We start from the raw sequence: 19,596 nt of genomic DNA on the forward strand, positions 1-19,596 counted from the left end.
ACAAAAAATTATTTACAAAACTAAATTGACGTAAATACTTTGTAAATTCTCTAAAATTGGCCAAATTTACAAGATGTCATATCACTGAATTGACTATTTATATAAAATTTACAAAAAAATATTTAATTAATAAAAATTTAAATTTGGTGGCTAGTTATTTAATTATTTGTTATTATAAACTAGGAGTTGCGTGGGAAACCAACGACTTTTGCGCGTGGATTGCTTATTGGAAACATTGACAGTTAAATTACCAAATACCTTCGATAAATGTTTCAGTCATATAAAATAAAAAGCATGTCAATAATTCGTTAATTAGGTCCTACGATGTCATTATTTAAGTAATATCTGTTACCTTTTTCTCTTTCTATTTTGTAATCAATATGTGGATAGAAAGTAGAAACATGTATGTCTCTCATAACCCAGTCATGACTCTGGATAAGTCTGAAATTTGTCTTAGTTCTCGTCAACACGACTTGACTTACCAAACATCATACTCTTTTCCTTCTACTTCTTCATGAATTCAGTTGGTATCAACAAGTCTATGGATGTTGATTAATCAACAGTAGAAAAAACCCAAGTAATTTCATTTCTTTGAAAAAAAAAAAGGAAAGTTGAAAGTGCATATCCTATTTATGAGGGTTTTTTCAGTCGCATTTAACCTACTTCATGTTGAATATTATTTGTTGATGGAAAAAATTTGTTCGAAGCATTGTCTCGGTGAAGACTCATATGCCGATCAGTTGACGCCAACTAGAACTTGCAGACTAGAACACTATAATAATTAATAAATAACAGACTAATGTAGATACAAGGAGAATAATTAATAAAGATCAAAGTACTTATGATATGTGAGAAACATAGAAGCGGTGATGTTTGTTTCTTCACTCAAAAACTGTTTTCTAGTTTTTTGGTTGAAAAAATTGAAAACCAAAATTGAAAACATGTTTGGTTAGGTGTTTTTGGAAAAAAATTTCAAAAAATTTTGAAGTTGTTTTGGAAAAAAGTAAAGAAAACTGAAAACAAATAAAAGGTGTTTTTGAAAAAAAATTTCTTCTCTTATCTTTCTCCTCATCTTCTCTTTTCATTCTTTCAAAAACAAAAATGAAAACTATACCAAACACTTTTTTCAGTTTTTTCACTTTCTCAAAAACAAAAATGAAAACTGTACCAAACATCTTTTTGAAAACAACTACAAAACAGTTTTTCAATACAACTACAAAAATTAGAAAACAGAAAACAAAAAACTTTTTGAGTTAACTACCAAACACAACCCTCCTTATTTTTCCTTCTTCGTGTTTGCTTTTTTATAGTACTTGATTTCCTTGATCGTGGGTTGATCAGAGTCACAATTTAGTAGTATTATTAATAACCGTCAAGTAGTTATTTGGATAACAACCGTGTAATTTTGTGGTCAAAACGTTATGTTGTAATAACGTGGCGATGTTTATTTCTTCGATTGACTAGTCTTTAATTTAACATTCAATTTCTCCAATTTTTTTGGTTTGTTAGGTGATTTTTGGACCTCAACTTATGATCCTGAGTGTTTCTCAATTCCTTGATCCTTGAGCCCTCTACGAGAGTAAATCTCTTTTAACAGTAAAGTATATAATAGATTCCATTTAATACCGAAAAGAGTTTGTCAGGTTAAATTCCAATTTTACCCATATAAGTTTACTAATTACTAATGATGGGTTGAAAAAAATCCCATCTTTTAATTTTTCATAAAATAAATTATTGGTATGATGAAAAAAAATACACGTATTGTATTGCCGTAGCAGTCAAAGCCAAGGATGTATAAAGTAAACGATGATTTTATTTACTTGTTTGTTTATCCTTGCTAATGATTACACTATCGTTTGCTAGTTATTTTTATTAGCACAAGTAGTCGGTTAGTCCATATATAGTGTTTAAGGCATATGTATACAGCATCTTTGATATTCAGCTGAGCTGGCACAGCATCTCTAACACAAACGGAATATATGTTTACCAAAAACAATTGCAAAGCCTCAAACACCTATTCTTTCCCCTAGCACAAGGGCAAAGAATCGGACACAAGATTCACAAAAATACTGAAGATGCAAAGTGTAAAGCATAAACTGAGAGAGAAAGAGAGGGAAAACTCTGTTCGGATGAAAATGAAACTGTATTGATTCGATAGTTCAAAATACAGAGAGCTTTAACCTTTATAGGTAAGCTATACAATACAAACAACGCATAGTAAGTAAACGACGACTAAGATAGCTAAAGCATTACAAACGACATGTAGTCTAAACGACACACAGTCTAAACGACACACAACTATCTTAGTCGTAACAGTCCCCCTCAAGTTAAGCTAGGCAAGTAATGTGAGAAACACATTTACATTGCTGAGATTAACTTGTCTCGCAAGAAACGAAACCTCGGTATTGACAACGCCTTTGTGAAGACATCGGCGATCTGATCTTCAGTGGGAACATACCGGATTTCAAGCTCCTTGGCCATCACCTTGTCCCTGACGAAGTGCACATCGACCTCAATATGCTTTGTACGTGCATGAAACACAGGATTAGAGGCCAGATATGTAGCTCCCACATTATCACACCAAAGAATTGGCTGACTTGATGCTTTCAAGCCCAACTCACTCAACAAACTCTGAATCCATACAATTTCAGAGGTTGCTTCAGCAACTGCTCTATATTCAGCTTCACAGCTGGATCTAGAGACTACTTTCTGCTTTCTTGAGCACCAGTTGATCAGACTACTTCCCATGTACACACAATACCCAGTGGTGCTTCGTCTGTCATCAGTTGAGCCAGCCCAGTCAGCGTCAGAGAAACACACCAGACTTAGTGCATTTGCAGGACTTGGCTGAGAAAAATGAAGTCCCTGATCAAGAGATCCACTGAGGTAGCGTAGAAGTCTTTTACAGGCAGACCAGTGCTCTGTAGTAGGTGCTTTCAAGAACTGGCTTAACTTGTTTACTGGATAGGCAATGTCAGGCCTAGTGAGTGTTAGATACTGCAAAGCCCCAATTGTACTCCGATAGAGCTGAGGTTGGTCCAGTACATCACCCCCCTCAACCGAAAGCTTTTTACTTTGTCACATTGGAGTAGGAGAAGGCGTAGCACCAAGCATACCAGTCTTGACAAGCAGATCTGTGGTGTACTTGCGCTGAGTCAAGTGATAACCTGAGCCATGTTTCACAACCTCAAAGCCAAGAAAGAAATTCACTGCTCCGAGATCCTTTAGAGCAAATTGAGAGTTGAGAGATGTCACAACGCCACGTAGAACAGCAACATCAGCTCCTGTGATCAGAATATCATCCACATACACCAGCAGCAGGATGAGATCATTACCAGTTCCTTTGTAAAAGAGAGAACTGTCTGAGGTAGAACCACGGAACCCAAGATCATGTAAGGCATGTTTGAGCTGATCAAACCAGGCACGTGGCGCCTGTTTAAGTCCATAAAGTGCCTTTTTCAAGTGACAAACATGATCTGGGCGTGTGGGATCTTCAAATCCTTTTGGCTGAGTCATAAACACAGTTTCTGAAAGTACTCCATTCAGAAACACGTTATTGACATCAACCTGCTGAACTGGCCAACCAAAAGTTGTAGCTAGAGAGAAGAGAATGCGAATGGTGGAGTGTTTGGCAACAGGACTAAAAGTATCAAAATAGTCTATGCCTGCATTCTGTTGAAACCCTCTAGCCACAAGCCGAGCTTTCAGTTTATCTAGGGAGCCATCTGATTTAAGTTTGGTACGAAACACCCATTTGTTGCTGATTATGTTCATATCAGGCTTAGCAAGTACAAGATCCCAAGTTCTATTTCTCATAAGAGCATTAAATTCAGAATTCATTGCCTGCTGCCACTCAGGATTGGAAAGGGCCTCTAGGACAGTTTGTGGTTCACTGGGAATAGTTTCTAAACAATACTCTACAGTAAGTGCCCTAGGTTTGAAGACACCAAGCTGAGAACGAGTAACCATGGTATGAGTTCTGAGTGGAAAGTCAGGGAAGGGATCAACATGAGAGAGTTGTGCAGGGGGATCAGACTGAGAAGGGGAAGTGGATGAGGATGGAGAAGATTGAGTATGAGCAGAAGAAGTGAGATGATTTGTAGAAGGAGATGAAGATTGAGGAATATGAGATGAAGATTGAGGAGTATGAGATGAAGATTGAGGAATGTGAGAGGTAGATGAACTGGCACATACAGTAGGAAAGTGGAAGGGAGTGGGTGACGGGACAGTAACTGAGGTGAGATGTGTTTGAAATAAAGACTTATAAGGAAATTCAGATTCATCAAACACAGCATCTCGAACAATGTAAACACGACCAGACGAAGACAGACATTTATAACCCTTGTGATGACCAGTGGGGCCAAGATAAACACATTTTGATTATTTGAACTGAAGCTTATTTGTGTTGTATGGACGAAGAAAAGGAAAACATGCACAGCCAAAAATTCTTAATTTAGAGATATCAGGAGACTTTGCATATAAGACATAAGATGGTGACTGATTTTGAAGAACAGGTGTTGGAAGAACATTGATGAGGGACACGGAGGTAAAAAATGCATCCCACCAATATTTTGATGGAAGATCAGACTGTGCTAAAAGAATAAGACCAGTTTGTGTGATGTGTTGGTGTTTTCGTTCTGAGATACCATTTTGCTGATGAATATGGGGACATGAGTGAATGTGTTGAATACCAGACTTGGCAAGAAAGGGCATGATTGATCTATACTCTCCACCCCAGTCAGTGTGGAGAGTTTTGATTTTGTGAGAAAAGTGTCTGTCAACAAAAGCATTGAAATTTAAAAATGTTTGACATGTCTCAGACTTTTGTTTTAAGGGAAAAATCCATGTAAATTTACTGAAATCATCCACAAAGATCACATAATAACGATAACCATCTCTTGATTGTGTAGGAGCTGGTCCCCACAAATCAGAGTGAACAATCTCAAAAGGATGAGAAGTTTTTGACAAAGAACTTGGAAAAGGTTTTTGATGCATTTTACCAAGTATACAATGAGGACAAAGAGTTGAGTGTTTGATTTCATGAATTGAATGTGAAATAACATGACTGAGCACAGAAGAGGATGGATGCCCCAACCTCTTGTGCCAAAGAGAAATATCTGAGTTTTTCTTAGTACACGGAATATTACAGTGATTGAGATTGGAATTACTTTCAAGACTACTATTACAAGCAAAAGACTGAATTGAAAATTGAGAAGACTCTGCAGCTGAGGACTTGTGGAGAAGACTTGACTGTGGAGGACTTGACTGTGGAGATGACAAGGTTGAAACGGCTGGTGACACTACATGACTTGCTTGACCGGACTTGACAAAGGAGGAGAGATGAAGTTGATAAAGGCCATTCCTAAGCTCACCTCGGGCAAGAGTCTTTCTTGAGCATTTATCCTTAATCAGACAACAATCAAAATGAAACTCAATGAATACCTTATTGTCATTTGTGAATTGAGAAATACTTAGCAGGTTTTTGGTTATCTGTGGTACTCTAAGGATTTTGGAGAGCTTTAGATGGTTAGTGGCAGCAGGTATATGAATTATTGAATCGCCTATATGAGAAATAGAAAGAAGAGATCCATTAACTACTGCAAGTTTGCCCTTGCCTTTGTAGTCAGTCTGAAGTGTCAAGTTGTCAAGCTCAGCCGTCACATGGTTTGTGGCTCCACTGTCAAGTAGCCAAGCAGCATTTGCTATGTGACCTGTCTGAGGAGCATAACTGGAGGCATAATTGACTTGTGGTTGAGGCAGCACATAATGAGACGAGGCTTGAGCTGAGGACTGCTTAGGACTCGGAGGAATGCTCACAGACACTGACGGATTGTGCATAGTCTGACTGAGACTCTGACTGTCACACGGAGAGCAGTATTCCTCTTCAAATTGATGCTGATCAGACTGACTGTACCACTCATGGTCATCATACTGAGCCTGATTGGCTTGAGGCTGAGCCTGATTGGCTTGAGGATGAGACAAGGCTGGATCAACACCTGCAAAGTGCACATCAAAGCGATGGAAGCACTTGCTGGCAATGTGACCTGATCTTCCACACAACTGACATAAGACTCTTCCACGACCTTGACCACGACCACGACCGCCTCGTAAATTGCCTCTATTTCCTCTGAAACCACCTCTATTGCCTCTAAAGCCACCGCGTCCAGGATTAGGTGTATTAGCAGAAAAATTTGCTGTAAAGCCATAGCTCTCAGCAACTTGAACCGAATTTGACGATTCAATACGCAATTCCTGTGATTGCAGCATGAATTGTACTTCCTGTAGATTCAGATCTCCTTGCCTAGATGTGAGGTTAATGACTACAGACTCATATTCAGATCCTAATCCTCCAAGTATGTATAGAATAAGCTCATCATCAGTGATTGTTTGACCAGAGGTGTTGAAATTGTCAGCCAGATTCTTCATTTTCAGGAAATACTCTTCAATTGATAGTGAGCCTTTCTTAGTAGTTTGAAGGAGAAACCTGAGTTGTAGAGATCTGGCTTTGCTCGAGGTTGCATTGAGGCGTTCGAGCGTGAACCACACCTCTACCGAGCTCCGACAACGATTCACATGACCTAGCGTTGCTTCTGAGATTGAAGAGAACAACCAGCTCATTAAGAACTGATCATAGCGAAGCCAGTTCTGAAACTCTGGATTAGGTCCTCGAATTGGCGGTTGAGTTGGATCTCCTCTCAGATCAACAAACGGCACTGGAATTGGAGCTGATCCGTCAAGGATACTTTCGAATCCATGAGCACGAACTGTCGGAAGTACTTGAGATCGCCATAACACATAATTGTTGCGATCTAACTTGATTGAAAAAGGATTCAGGTTTGGAGTGAAATTCGGCGCCTGGTGAAACATCGGAGGTGTCGGAGGTTCACTGTGAACTGGTACTGTGCCTCGAACTGGTGTTGAAGACTGTGAATCCGCCATTGAAACGATTCTAGGTTATGCGAAGCAATTTGAGCTTCTATGGCTCTGATACCATGTAAAGCATAAACTGAGAGAGAAAGATAGGGAAAACTCTGTTCGGATGAAAATGAAACTGTATTGATTCGATAGTTCAAAATACAGAGAGCTTTAACCTTTATAGGTAAGCTATACAATACAAACGACGCATAGTAAGTAAACGACGACTAAGATAGCTAAAGCATTACAAACGACATGTAGTCTAAACGACACACAACTATCTTAGTCGTAACACAAAGCGCTTCATTTATTTTCTATTACCATAATAAACATTGAAAAGGCACTTTAAAGTTAAACAATGGTCTATGATATCACTCTTGTCGATCAGCGTATAATATATGCATTTTGTTAAAACTACTCAACGCTATGGACTACATGGTAGGGATGTAAATTTTAACTCCCAATATTTGATGGCTAAAATTTTATATGTTTTATATACGTAAAAAAAAATTATTCTATTCATGCTTTTACGTTTTATTTTGAATTTTTAATGCATGTTAAATATTATTCAAAAACACAGTTAAAAAATAAAAATCATAAAAAAATTTAAACTTTATTTTGAAATTGACGAAGATCATCAAAAATTCTCAATAAAAATACTTAAGGAAAATGAAAATTATAAATCCAATTATATGAAAATATATAATTGTAGAAAAATTCCAATATTTTTTCCAACAACTTTTGAGGATTTTTTGGATTTTTTAACGATGTCCAATTATTTCCGTTAGTTTCAAGTGTGTTTTTTCAATAAGATTTAAACATGCGTCGTAAATCATCTAAAGACGAGAGAGAGAGAGAGAGAGAGAGAGAGAGAGAGAGAGTAATATTAGACAGGGTCAGGGTGGTCTTGTGGACAAGGTAATGGTGTCTGATCTAAAGTTGTGAGGTGGGGACGAGGCTGGAGTGGTCAGATGGGCTCAATATGACGTTGTCACAATTTTCCATCGTGTATAGAGCTCTGGGACAACAATGTGGCCTAATAAGGACGTTTCAGCTTAGGAGGTGTCTCCGACCCAAGAGTTTGTGTGGGATTCCTGGGGGTAGGCTATGCCAAGGAGGGCTTGGGCGATGAAGAAGACTAGGGAGGTGATCTATATGGGCGTTGAGATGGCAGAGAGTAGGGCCAGGTGGTTGGATGTAGGTTTAAAGAGAATGAGATAGGGAGACACATATCAAAAGAGACTACCTTAGAGTAAGATGAGTCATAGGCAGAGGTACGGTGTTACGACGGAGCATCATAGCAGAGGAAGGTTGGGAAATGGAGATAAATATATAGTGAGATAGAGAACAAGAAAGAAAGAGAAAGAAAATACCTTGGTCAGACAGTGCGACATAGTACTAGGGGACATTCTCACGGAGGAGCAAGAGAATATTAGAGAGAAATGGATCGAATGAGAAAATATGGACTTCACGTGCTATTTAACCTATAATATAGTGATGAATGTGATTTATTCAAACGAAATCTGATCCTTTTATACGAAAATCAAAGCTAGTCCTTATGTTATTTGATATTTTTGATAGGTTTAGTGCGTTTCAGGTCCAATAGAGCAAATGAGGGTTATGTTGCAAAAGCGAGCATAATTGAAGCTTAAGTGCACAAGAAACGGCCCCGGGAGTTAAAGTCAAAGCTGGAGACAAAGTCAATGAAGGCCTCGCGCGTCGCGTAAGATTTAGAATGTGACGCGCCGGTAGGCCTTAGAGGAGCACGACACGGAAAACTCTCTACGCGTCGCACATTCAATTTTCACGAGGCAACAATAGTTTGAGAGTCTAGCGAGACGGGCGCGCAGACCTCTACGCATCACGCAAAATGGCCACGCGACGCGCAAGATGACGGACCAGATTTTTTAAAGAGCTCGTTTGTGAGCTAATCTTGACCCTTGAATCTTATCCACTGGTTCAGAAGGCTCCGAAAATATGGTATCCATTCCAATGCCATATAGTGCTAATCTGGTCCAAATAGAGGAGAGCTGACTCATAGAAAGAAAAGATCCATAGTTTGAGATCTAGAGAGCCATTGAAGAAGAAGAAGAAGAATGAATGAATAAGAAAAAGTAACGACCTCTTCCAGCATCATCTTCTACCTCATTCCTTGTTATCTCTTCGTCTCAATCCTCCTTATTTCCATACTTGGAGTTTTCTTGTTTGCTTTCTAAGACTCGTTGTTATTTTATTATTTTGGAGCTTTGAACTTGGATTTGAGTTTTTGTGAAAGTTTGATTTATGATATCGATTTAGTTTCTTATGCTTGATGAATTTGTGCATTTGATAGTTGAATTGCGATTTTTAATTACTTGCTTTGTTATTATGATGTCTTTTTACTTACTAGTCTTGTTGATTGTTCTTATTATCACTTTGATTTGCTTTCTTTCAAATATGAGTTGCTAAATTTGAGTAGGAACACGATGTAGTTGGTGAATGGGTGTGTGTGTTGGTTCATAGCTTTGGATAGAAGTAGTCTTCAAGAGTGAAAAGACAAAGGGACTCCATCGGTTGTGCGTGTGTTTGTTTATCCTAGTTTGCTTACCTACGTAATTAGTGAGCTTATTTGCAAGTTTTGAAACCGAGAAGTAAAAGACTTGTGAGATCTACCCAATCCATCATTGGTTCACCTAGGTCTATAGAAAGTCTGTTGCAAAAATATTCAACGCACAAAAGTTTTTCTAATTACTGCTCAAAATATTATTTTTAAATTTAATATGCAACAGATTAAATAATTGTGAGTAATTAATTCCTATTAATTTGGAACGAAATCAGCGACTTAATAATGCTAGGAATCCTAACAATCAATTTTTTATTACACGTATAAATGTTGGTTATATCAACCAACAAGTTGTTATTGAATATCGAAACTGATCTATGACGCTTCATTAATGCGTTTTATTAATATAATTTCCGATTTTACTATATGTGAAAATTAACAGTTTAGCTAAAGGGTAAATTAGGCATATAATTTGATCAATGTATGACGTGTGGCTAGTCTTTTAAATGTTTTCAAACGTTGGCTACATCTAAATTTGATAGTTTTATTTGAGTTACTTGGCTACATTGCCTTTTTTTCAATGAAGTGTGGAAGATGAAAAAAAAAAAGAAAAAAGATGAAGATATTGGCTGGAAAAGAGTAGGACATATTGATGAAGGTGATAGATATATTTGTCCAAAATGTAAAAGATAGTCTACCTTTGACATCGAGGTATTATTAAGTTTAAATTATAAATTTAACAGGTTAATTCATATTTTCCCATTTTAAAGTGATATCACAATCATATTCTAGGTTATTTATTTAATATTAAAATATCTTGTATTTTTTACTAATATTAAAAATTTGTACCTGCCATCAATATTTTGATTAACTGTTTACGACTAAATTAAAAAATTAGTAAAACTATATCAAGATTGTGGCTAGCTAGATATTATAATTAATTGCTTGAAAATAAGATAATTTGAAATTAATCTTCTGTTATTCGAAATACTATATGATCATCGGTGTAATTTGAATAAAAAAAAAATCATAATTCATCATTTCCAAATTTTCGCTGGTTGTATAAATTTCCCAAATTAAAAATCTGAGATCAAAAGAAGAGTTATTTCTTACTTGTAGTGGCCGTCCAACATATTGTAATGAGCTTCACACTTCAAAGATACCGGTCTAACAATTTATAGAAGAAAAATTCTACAAATATTTATTTGGAGATGGTGATATTAACGTCATCATTTAAAAAAAAAATCAGATATTTTTCCCGTTTTTTTAAATAGAAGTTTAAATAATGACACTTTAGTTATTTACAGAAATAGTATTTAAAATGAGATACTTATATTAATTTCCACATTTATATATCATTTTGCTTGGCCCATGAGTCAGTTCTCCAAAAGTCTAAGCCCTTCTCACGCTTGTGGCCCACCAATTTCGATTAAGGGAAATTAAAGTGCAGTTATCAGAGACGTTGCACTCAATATTTTGTGTGCATTTTAGATCATCATGTATTTTTTTATTATTATTATTATATATAAATGGCTTTTCAAACAGATAAAGTCAAAGACTTAGATTACAAGAATAGCGCGCAGAAAATTTCAAAATTTATATAAATAGAAGATGAAAAATAGACTACAAACAATTATAAATACAACAAAATAACATATGGAGTATCTTTTTATGTAATTAATTAGTCATTATCATATTATTATATGAATCACGAACGAAAACGCCAATTTTCACCTGTTACAAATTTTGCTTTTAGAGATTTTATCCGACTGAGATCTACGCACAATATATATATATATATATATATATATATATATATATATATATATTTTAAATTTGAGATTCAAATTTAAAAAATATTCAAAATCACTCTGAGGGCGGTACAAAAACAAAATTTAATAAAGCCTAAAATTATTAAAATATAATAAATAAATCAAAAAGTAAAGCACGAACAAGGAAATAAACATTTTGCGTGCATCTTTGATCAGCACATATTTGAACCTTGTAAACATTTTCATTTATTCCATCGGCTCTGATTTGGGTTGAGAATCAAAGTTATAATTGTATTCACAGTTTTAAAAAGGAAAAATGAAAGTATAATATCTCTTTAATTATGACAAAAAGACTATAATAAAGTCTATCTTTTCTTTTACGTATGTTTATTGATTTTTTTATAAAAATAAAATAAGCAATTTTTTGCAAGGGTGTCATGCATTGATTTGAATGTAGTTTGATGCAATGAATGTAATTCTTTCTTCAAACTACAGTCGGAGGTATGATTTATATATGAAGTAATTAGTTTTTATATATTGCAATTATAATTTAATTTCAGGAAAATCGTCTTAATTGATTTAATTACAAAAAAAATCATATATATATACGTTATTCATTTAGTGTTGAATCATTTCATTTAATCTAAATTTGTTAGATCTAGCAAGCGACCTTTGTTGGAGTATGCTCTTTAGGTCGGAAACATGTCAAGGGAAACGTTGTCCAAACTTTAATAAGAATCTATAGTTTTTTTTTTTTTTTTAATTGTAATAAAAAAAAATGGTATGAAGTAGCCAATTCAAACTATGACTTTTGCAAAATAGTCATAATTTCATTAGGTATAGCAAAAAAGTCAATTGAGAGTACAGATTTTCATTAAATTTAATCTTATCTCGATTAATTTTAATTCAGCCTTCATAAAACTCTTACATTCTGTCTTTATAGTTCGTTGAGATTAAATTTAATCCAGCCTAGATTAATCTTGGGCTAATTTGCTTATAATTGTTAAACTATGACTATTTTGCAAAAACTTAAGATCTATTGGACTATATAGCCGCTTGACCCTAAAAAAAATAGTTTATGCTGGTACAAACCAGACTAGGTCAATCTAAAACAATTTTGTCCAATTTGGTTTATTTCCTTAAACATCGTGACTTCAATTAGCAACTATAGCAACAATATTCTATTATTCAAGTCATTGGATTAATGCCTTATTTAATAAGATGTTCGTTCATAATTTTGCATGTCCGAAAAAGGACCTAATTAAGTTTCTTTCGAAGAAAATCTAGACTTATTGGTTACATGAGCATGGTATTCACCAGTAGAGATGTGTGTGGATACTCAATTTTACTCTCTCTTCTAGGTTTCCTAGCCTATGTTTCGCTAAAAAAAATGCACATTCATCTCATAACGCATATAAGTTTCATAATATCATCTTTCATTAATCAAATTTTCCGTATCGCGATATGCTTTCTTCATCACCTAAGCCCTAGCCAGTGAATTTCAATATCGCTTTTTAATGATGAGGACATTTTCATTCTTCATCCCCTTAAATAAATAATCCATCTTCCGACAATCTTCTCATCTCAATTATTACATTTGTAAGGATAAGCCCAGTGTGATTTTATCGCGCATATTATCTCACATATCAGCTTGAATTCCAAGGATATGCACAATGTTAGCTCTTGGCAACTTCAACAATAGTATCTCATTGTATATTCATTTAATATAGATTAAAGGTTCCTTATTTTTAGGACATTATTGACTTACCTTGTAAATTAAATTAATCACACAGTAAATAAATAAATAAAAATATTATCCTTATAATTATACACATGAAATCTCAATATTTTAAGACAAACAATTCAAGCAGTATCATCATTGTGGATCATTGTGGAGTGGGATTTCCTTGAGGCTATCATGGGTTATATTGGCTATCATGATAGATTGGTAAGAGTTTATCATGCGATGTGTGCGTTCGGTTTCCTTCTCCTTCAACCTCAATAGACGTCTTGTGGATAACATAATTCCGCATCGAGGCATCAGACAGGGGATCCCATCTCCCATTTCCTCTTCCTTTTTTTTATTCCGAAGGCCTCTCGGCTTTTTTTCTAGAGAGCGGAGACCCTAAGAACAATCAACGATTTGAGATTTGGGAATCCCGGAGTTAGTCACACATCTATTTTTTTGCGAAGATAGCCTAATATTTTTCAAGGCTAAACCAAAAGAAAGCCGTGAGGTCAAGAGTTGCCTTGAAGCCTACGCGAAGGCTTCGGGCCAAGTCATCAACTTTGACATGTCCGTAATCACTTTTCGGAAAGAATGTTAAGTAAGGGGCTAGCAAATCAGTGGTAGATATTCTTCGGGCTTGAGTTTCTGACTCCCACGATAGTTACTTGGGCCTCCCCATGGTCGTGGGTCGCAAGAAGGCCGAGGTTTTTGGCTACATTAGAGAAAGAGTGTGGGCTAAAATCTGAAGCTGGAAGGGCTCTTTTTTCTTTCTAGCCATGAAAGAGGTTATCATTAAGGCGGTCATACAAACTATCCCTAGCTACGTGATGAATTGCTTTAAATTTCCCTAGAGCTTGATCAAAGAAATCCACATGATGGCGGGGAATTTTTGGTGGGGTAGGGAAGAAGGGAAGCGAAAAGTCTATTAGGGCCGTTGGAAAAATCTTTATGCGAGGAAAGAAAAAGGTGTGTTGTGTTTTCGTAACCTCGAATTGTTCAACAAGGCTCTATTGGCCAAGAATGTTTGGAGAATTATCTGTTTTCCTACTTCCTTGGCCACTCGAGTCCTTAAAGCTAGCTATTTCCCGGATACTTGCGTGCTCAAGGCTGCCCCGTCCCGCTATGCCTCGAGTCTTTGGAACGACCTCCTTTGGGGGCACGAAGTAGTGTGTAAAGGATCCCCTTGGCAAATTGGTTCAGGGATCGAGACGATGCCCGAAACGATTGGTGGATTCTGCGTCCCCACGAGTTTGTGGGCCGAGATGGGTCACGCCTTCCCGCTAATGTTCAGGTCTCTTTGGCTCATGCTCCCTAACGGTAATTGGGATGAGAACCGTCTTCGTGCTACATTGCCTGAAAAAGATGTGAATGAAGTTTTGAAACTCCCTTGGAGCTCCTCGAAATTCAAGGACGAGATTTGTTGGCACTTCACAAAAAAGGTGGAGTTTTCGGTCAATATTGCATATCAGGTTGTGAATCTCACTTGGAGGAAGGCACTTTGAGCCCCCAACTACTCAAAGATTGGTGGGGATCAATCTGGAAATTACGAATCCTGCCCAAAGTCTGTGTTTTTATTTGGAAAGCGAGCAAAGAATAGATCCCTACATCGGGTTCTCTTGTCTCGAGAGGTATGTCTATAGACCCGACCTGCCCCAGGTGTAGTCGCAAGCGCAAAACCACCTTTCACGCAATCCGAAAGTGCCGATTCAACGTTGGTGCATAGAAGTCTGCATGCTGATGGCCGTTGGTCAAATCTCCCTGCCATGGAGATTTCATATGTTTTCTCATCGAAGTTAAAAACTCTTTTTCTTGTCCAGAGTTCTATGCCTTCGTTATGGTTATGTGGCAAACCTGGAATCAGCAAAACGAGAGTATTCATGGGGGTTGGGTCTGTACTGCAACGAACACAGTGAATGGTGCACTGCACTATCTCGAGGAATATCGGAGCTACCACTGTCATGCCTACCCTCACCGCAAGAGTACCCCGGCAGTGCAACAACGCTGGTCCCCTCCGACGACTCCGACCGTCAACCTCTGTGCGGACGCGGCCCTCATACCCGATTCCCAAAGATGCGGCCTTGGTGGGATCTTCAGAGCTTCCTCGGGCTGGGTCATGAGTACTTTATTCTTTCCCTGTGTCAAACCACTGAGTCCTTCAACGACCGAGGCTTTGGCGGTGCTATGGGGTTTGAGGATGGCCAAGGTCCACGGCTATAAAAACATTCTTGTCCAATCTGATTGTGCCTCTGTGGTCTATTCAATTCAAGCAAAAAAAAACTCTCCTCACTCGGATACCGAAATCTTCATCGACAACATTCTGTTGCTCTCAACTGAATTACGTTGTTTTGACATTTCTTTTATTCCTCGAAGTTGTAATTCTATTGCTCATAGGCTAGCTAACACAACTCTCCGTCTTGATGAAGTCGTGGTGTGGAAAGGATTGTTTCTCACCAGACATTATGAGTCTCGTTTCACGCAGATTTGTCATTAATCCAATAGCGTCTGAGACTAATTTTCTTTACAAAATAAAAAAAAAAAAAAAATTATCTACCACATTCGTTTGTCTAAGGTGATCTATTTTGATCCTTGTAATTAAAAGAAATCAGAATTTGTAGGAATTCGTAATTAGTGCGAGAAAAAATTGATTAAACCCTTCATTTAAATACCATGGTAAACTAGTCAAGAAAACAATTTTAGCATTGAGAAATGCTATTCATAGTCGCCATAAGTGAATCAAAATCGAAAAGAATAAGCAAAATATGTGAGATCCATAGTTCATTATGGTGGGACCCACCACCCTATTCTTCTCTACGATGATCTGCTCATGGACTACAAACATCAGTTCTCTTTAGTATTTCATGTAAATCAATGAAGTAATGACCTTTATTTTTAGCTGACACGACAGTTCAAGAATTGGGCAACAAATTTCATCCATAATTGTTGTTATATTAGTAATACAATATTAATCTATACGTATGGGGGCCGCATGAAATGAAATTTATGAGATATGTCCAACGTTGATTTACGGTACAGTCAATCATTAATTACTCATTAATCAATGCATGATCTGCCGAAATGGTACGGCGTAATGATGGAGCAATAACAAGAAAATGAAAAGGGGCTCGATATCTATCAGAATAAGGAAAAAATAGAGAAAAACGATACAAATTAATCAAGAAAAATAACAACCGAGTAAAGATGTTGCATGTGTCCTTATCAATCACCTAATTATAATGAAATGAGAAAGAAAGAAAGAAAGAAGAAAAAATTAAAATCGGATCGATATTTCCACACGGAAAACAACAAAACCTAATATCCACCGCCCGAAATCATATATAAAGTCCAACATCTCTTCAATTCACCAATATGCACATCAGTATTCAAATGAGACGACCAATTCTATACATAAAAACAAATAAGTAATTGAGGACCATCTTTAAAATAAATTAATAAAATTTTTCTATTTTGGTCAAAAAAGTCGACAAAAGAAAAACATCTATCTACGATTCCATATATATAATTTTCAATCTAAGAAATATATATTTCATGGACTAACCTGTACGCTAAATTTTAATGAATACTATACCACATAGTGCACAATATATAAATAATAATCTTTGTGTATGAAATTTAATATGGTATTCTAAGAACAAAGCTCGAGTTCAATACTTGTCAAAATAGCAGCAACCTGAGAAGCCGAAGGCCGACTCTGCCTAGCATTACCAACGCAAGCCGACGCGAGCTTTGCCAGCCTGGCAATCGGCGCTCGAGCCACGTCAGCATCATCATCAACAACCCTCGGATCCAGAACCTCATCAAGCCTGCCTTCCCTCATCAACGGCAGAGCCCACGCCACGTCACACCGCCGGCCGGTGAGAAGCTCCACGAGCACGACCCCGAGCCCGTACACATCACTCTCCTTACTGGGCCCACATGCCCAATAGTCGGAGTCCACGTAACCCCAAAGACCTGCCCTCTCTCTGGGCCCGAGAAACCCGAGCCCGTAGTCGCAGAGCCGGCCCACGCGCCGCGCGTCCACCGCCACGTTGGACGGCTTCACCCGCCCGTGCACCACCCCCTCCGCGTGGAGGTACTCCAGCCCACGCGCGGCGCCGGCGGCGATCCTCACGCGCGGGCCCCACTGGTTGTTGAGACCCTCCCCGTCTCCGTGGAGAAGGTGGTCGAGCGTGGACGCGCCGGCGAGCTCGGTGACGACCACGCGCTCTCCCGGGGCCTCGGCGTAGGCCACGATGGGGACCACGTTCGGGTGGCGGGCCCGGGAGAGGGCTCGGATGGCCGCGGAGAATCCGAACCCGGCGTTGCTGAGGACCAGCCTCGGGTGGATTCTCTTGACGGCCACGAGCTCGCCGGATTCGGAAACCGCCGCGTAGAGAGTCCCGAGCGGTCCCGAGCCGATGATTCTCCGGCGGTTGAAGCCGTCCGTCGCCGCGTCGATGCTGCTCAGTGGCAACGCCGTCGCCGTCGCCGCCGCCGTGACTGCCGTCGAGGGTTTTGAAGGATCGTCGTACTGAGAAGATGATGATTGGTTGATTGTTTTGAGTTTCTTCTTTCGGCATACGATTATTATGATGATTAGGATTATGATTGTTGTTGCTAGCATTGCCATGAGGACGTCGTAGCCGATCACACGCTCCTTCTGATTCATTTTTTTCTTTTTTTTTTTTGGGGGTTGAGAGGAGTTATGAGACGGGGTTGTATGTTTTGAAAAAGTTGGAGTTTGACGATGGGTGAGAAAGTTGGAATTTAGGGGCCATAGATTTGTTGATAGTTGGTCGCCTCGCCTATACTATACGCTATATGTGTGTATATATATATATATGGGTTTTTATGTGAAAGAATGTAATAGCGACATGATTGTGACAAAAAGGACTTTGGTTGGAGAAAAAAATAACCTGGTTGCTGAATTTCATGTGTTCATTAGTTAGTTCTGACGTATGCTCACCGTAATTAGGTTTGATTTTTGAGGAAGGACTATTTATATTATTATTCATTTTAGTAGTCCTGATTATAAGTATGTATTTATTTATTGCAATAAGAAATTATCAGGCACACACTTGTAAAATTATGAGCTTTAATAATTTCATTGGCGAAACCAGTAGTTATTATTTACCCTGTAAGTGTTAAGGCTACTAGCTGATGTGGCTCTTTATTATATGAAAAATTATATGGACTAAGCCACTTGAAACGTGGAAATTGCAATCTAGCCAACGTTTCAGCTAAGTTTAAAACATAGACACAATTGATGACGTGGCTTTTATTAGTCATTCAACAATTTACATGTTTATCCTTTGTTTAAAAGTCGGTTGAATATCTCGCCTATTTATTTTGGTTTATTTATTACACGCATAAATAAAAATTAACGAAAATTTATTGAAGATCCACAAGTTACTTATTTTAATCAATATTTAATATGTTTCTTATATTATATTCATTAATGATTTTCCTTATATATATTCAAATTTGAATCCAAACGTTTACTAAGTCTGATGATGTTGTTGACTTTCTTATTAGTAGGACTCAAACGTTGGCTACTGTTTTATTTTCACTCATTTAAACCACACAAGGGTATATTCGATATTTCATAGTCGTAAATTTCAGTAAATGGCTAGATTATAAAATTTACCAAACGTGAGCTAGATCTTAAATACTCTGTATTTCTTTTCTTACGTTTGAGTTTAATCCAAAAACTCTCTCGAACTCATAGCTTCCCTCTCAAACTCAATAGTATGTTATTGTGGTAAATAAGTTTGCAGAAACTATACGTAATAATCTAATTTTTCTATATAACTATCAAAACTGTTTAAGTCCATACCATATATAATATAGATCACCCTATACAATTTTTCTTATTGTATACAGCTGTATTTAGCTTCTTTTTTTCTTTTGTGTTTATCATTTTATTAATGTTTACGCAGTTTTGTGCTCCTATTTTTCCTGTTTACAATTTTTATAGTTTTGTGCTCCTATTTTTCCTGTTTACAATTTTTATATAGAACAAGGGTTGTTTACAATTTAGATGTAAGAAAATATAAATATAAGATGGTATCGTCCACTTCATTCGGAGATGCCTTACACAAATATTATTAGTTATCTCTTCTTTTATGATAATATGCTTACGTGTATTAAAATAGGATATTGATTTGAAAAAATAAACTTGAAATGATGAGACATAAAAACTTACAGCTCAAAAAAAATATCATCCAAATGACCATAAGTACGTAATTAACATTGAATATATACATGGGTTTTTTTATTTCTCTTGTTACAATGGTGCAAGTTCCGTACTTAATTTTGAAACAGTTCATTTATATTTTGGATGTAAGACATTTTGTTGCTTATAATTAATTATAGTTCATTTTGGTAATCTCCTTCAACGGATGCTTGCAAATGAGCGATCACATGTACACAATATTAAATTTACTTTGATTTTGACCTCTATGGTGTGCTTTGAACGAAGATTTTTCTCCTGTATTTTTAGGTATTTTACTCCAATTTTAATAGAAAATTTTGTGCAATTTAAAATTAAAAAAAAAAAAAAAAAAAAAACTCATATGTGGTTGAATAAAATTAGTCAGCAACCCATTAAAAGGGCAGAGCAATGTATTAAATATGGTAAA

The 19,596-nt window shown here is 37.0% G+C and overlaps 2 protein-coding genes across 3 annotated transcripts; one reads left to right on the forward strand and one right to left on the reverse strand.

Annotated features, from left to right (window-relative positions):
• The first annotated feature begins 14,588 nt into the window (after positions 1 to 14,588).
• Positions 14,589 to 15,449, forward strand: LOC149385898 (uncharacterized). The gene is made up of 2 exons (XM_089626439.1): positions 14,589 to 14,673; positions 14,776 to 15,449. Exons 1-2 carry the CDS (start codon positions 14,589 to 14,591, stop codon positions 15,447 to 15,449), a joined length of 759 nt encoding a protein of 252 aa, XP_089482565.1.
• A 525-nt stretch (positions 15,450 to 15,974) lies between these two features.
• On the reverse strand, positions 15,975 to 17,774 carry LOC149385899 (Protein kinase superfamily protein). Of its 2 annotated transcripts, none has more exons than XM_089627463.1 (2): positions 16,647 to 17,774; positions 15,975 to 16,357 (listed from the first exon to the last, which is right to left on the reverse strand). In XM_089627463.1, exons 1-2 carry the CDS (start codon positions 17,622 to 17,624, stop codon positions 16,268 to 16,270), a joined length of 1,068 nt encoding a protein of 355 aa, XP_089483589.1. In that variant the 5' UTR covers positions 17,625 to 17,774; the 3' UTR covers positions 15,975 to 16,267. The 2 variants fall into 2 exon arrangements, with proteins under 2 accessions (XP_089483589.1, XP_089483590.1); XM_089627464.1 differs by having other exon boundaries at positions 16,628 to 17,774.
• Between the last annotated feature and the right edge of the window lie 1,822 nt (positions 17,775 to 19,596).

Source organism: Urtica dioica, chromosome 9, assembly GCF_054948205.1.
Source record: "Urtica dioica subsp. dioica isolate 48M chromosome 9, U.dioica_male_clone48M_v1_H2, whole genome shotgun sequence".
Lineage (NCBI taxonomy): Eukaryota > Viridiplantae > Streptophyta > Magnoliopsida > Rosales > Urticaceae > Urtica > Urtica dioica.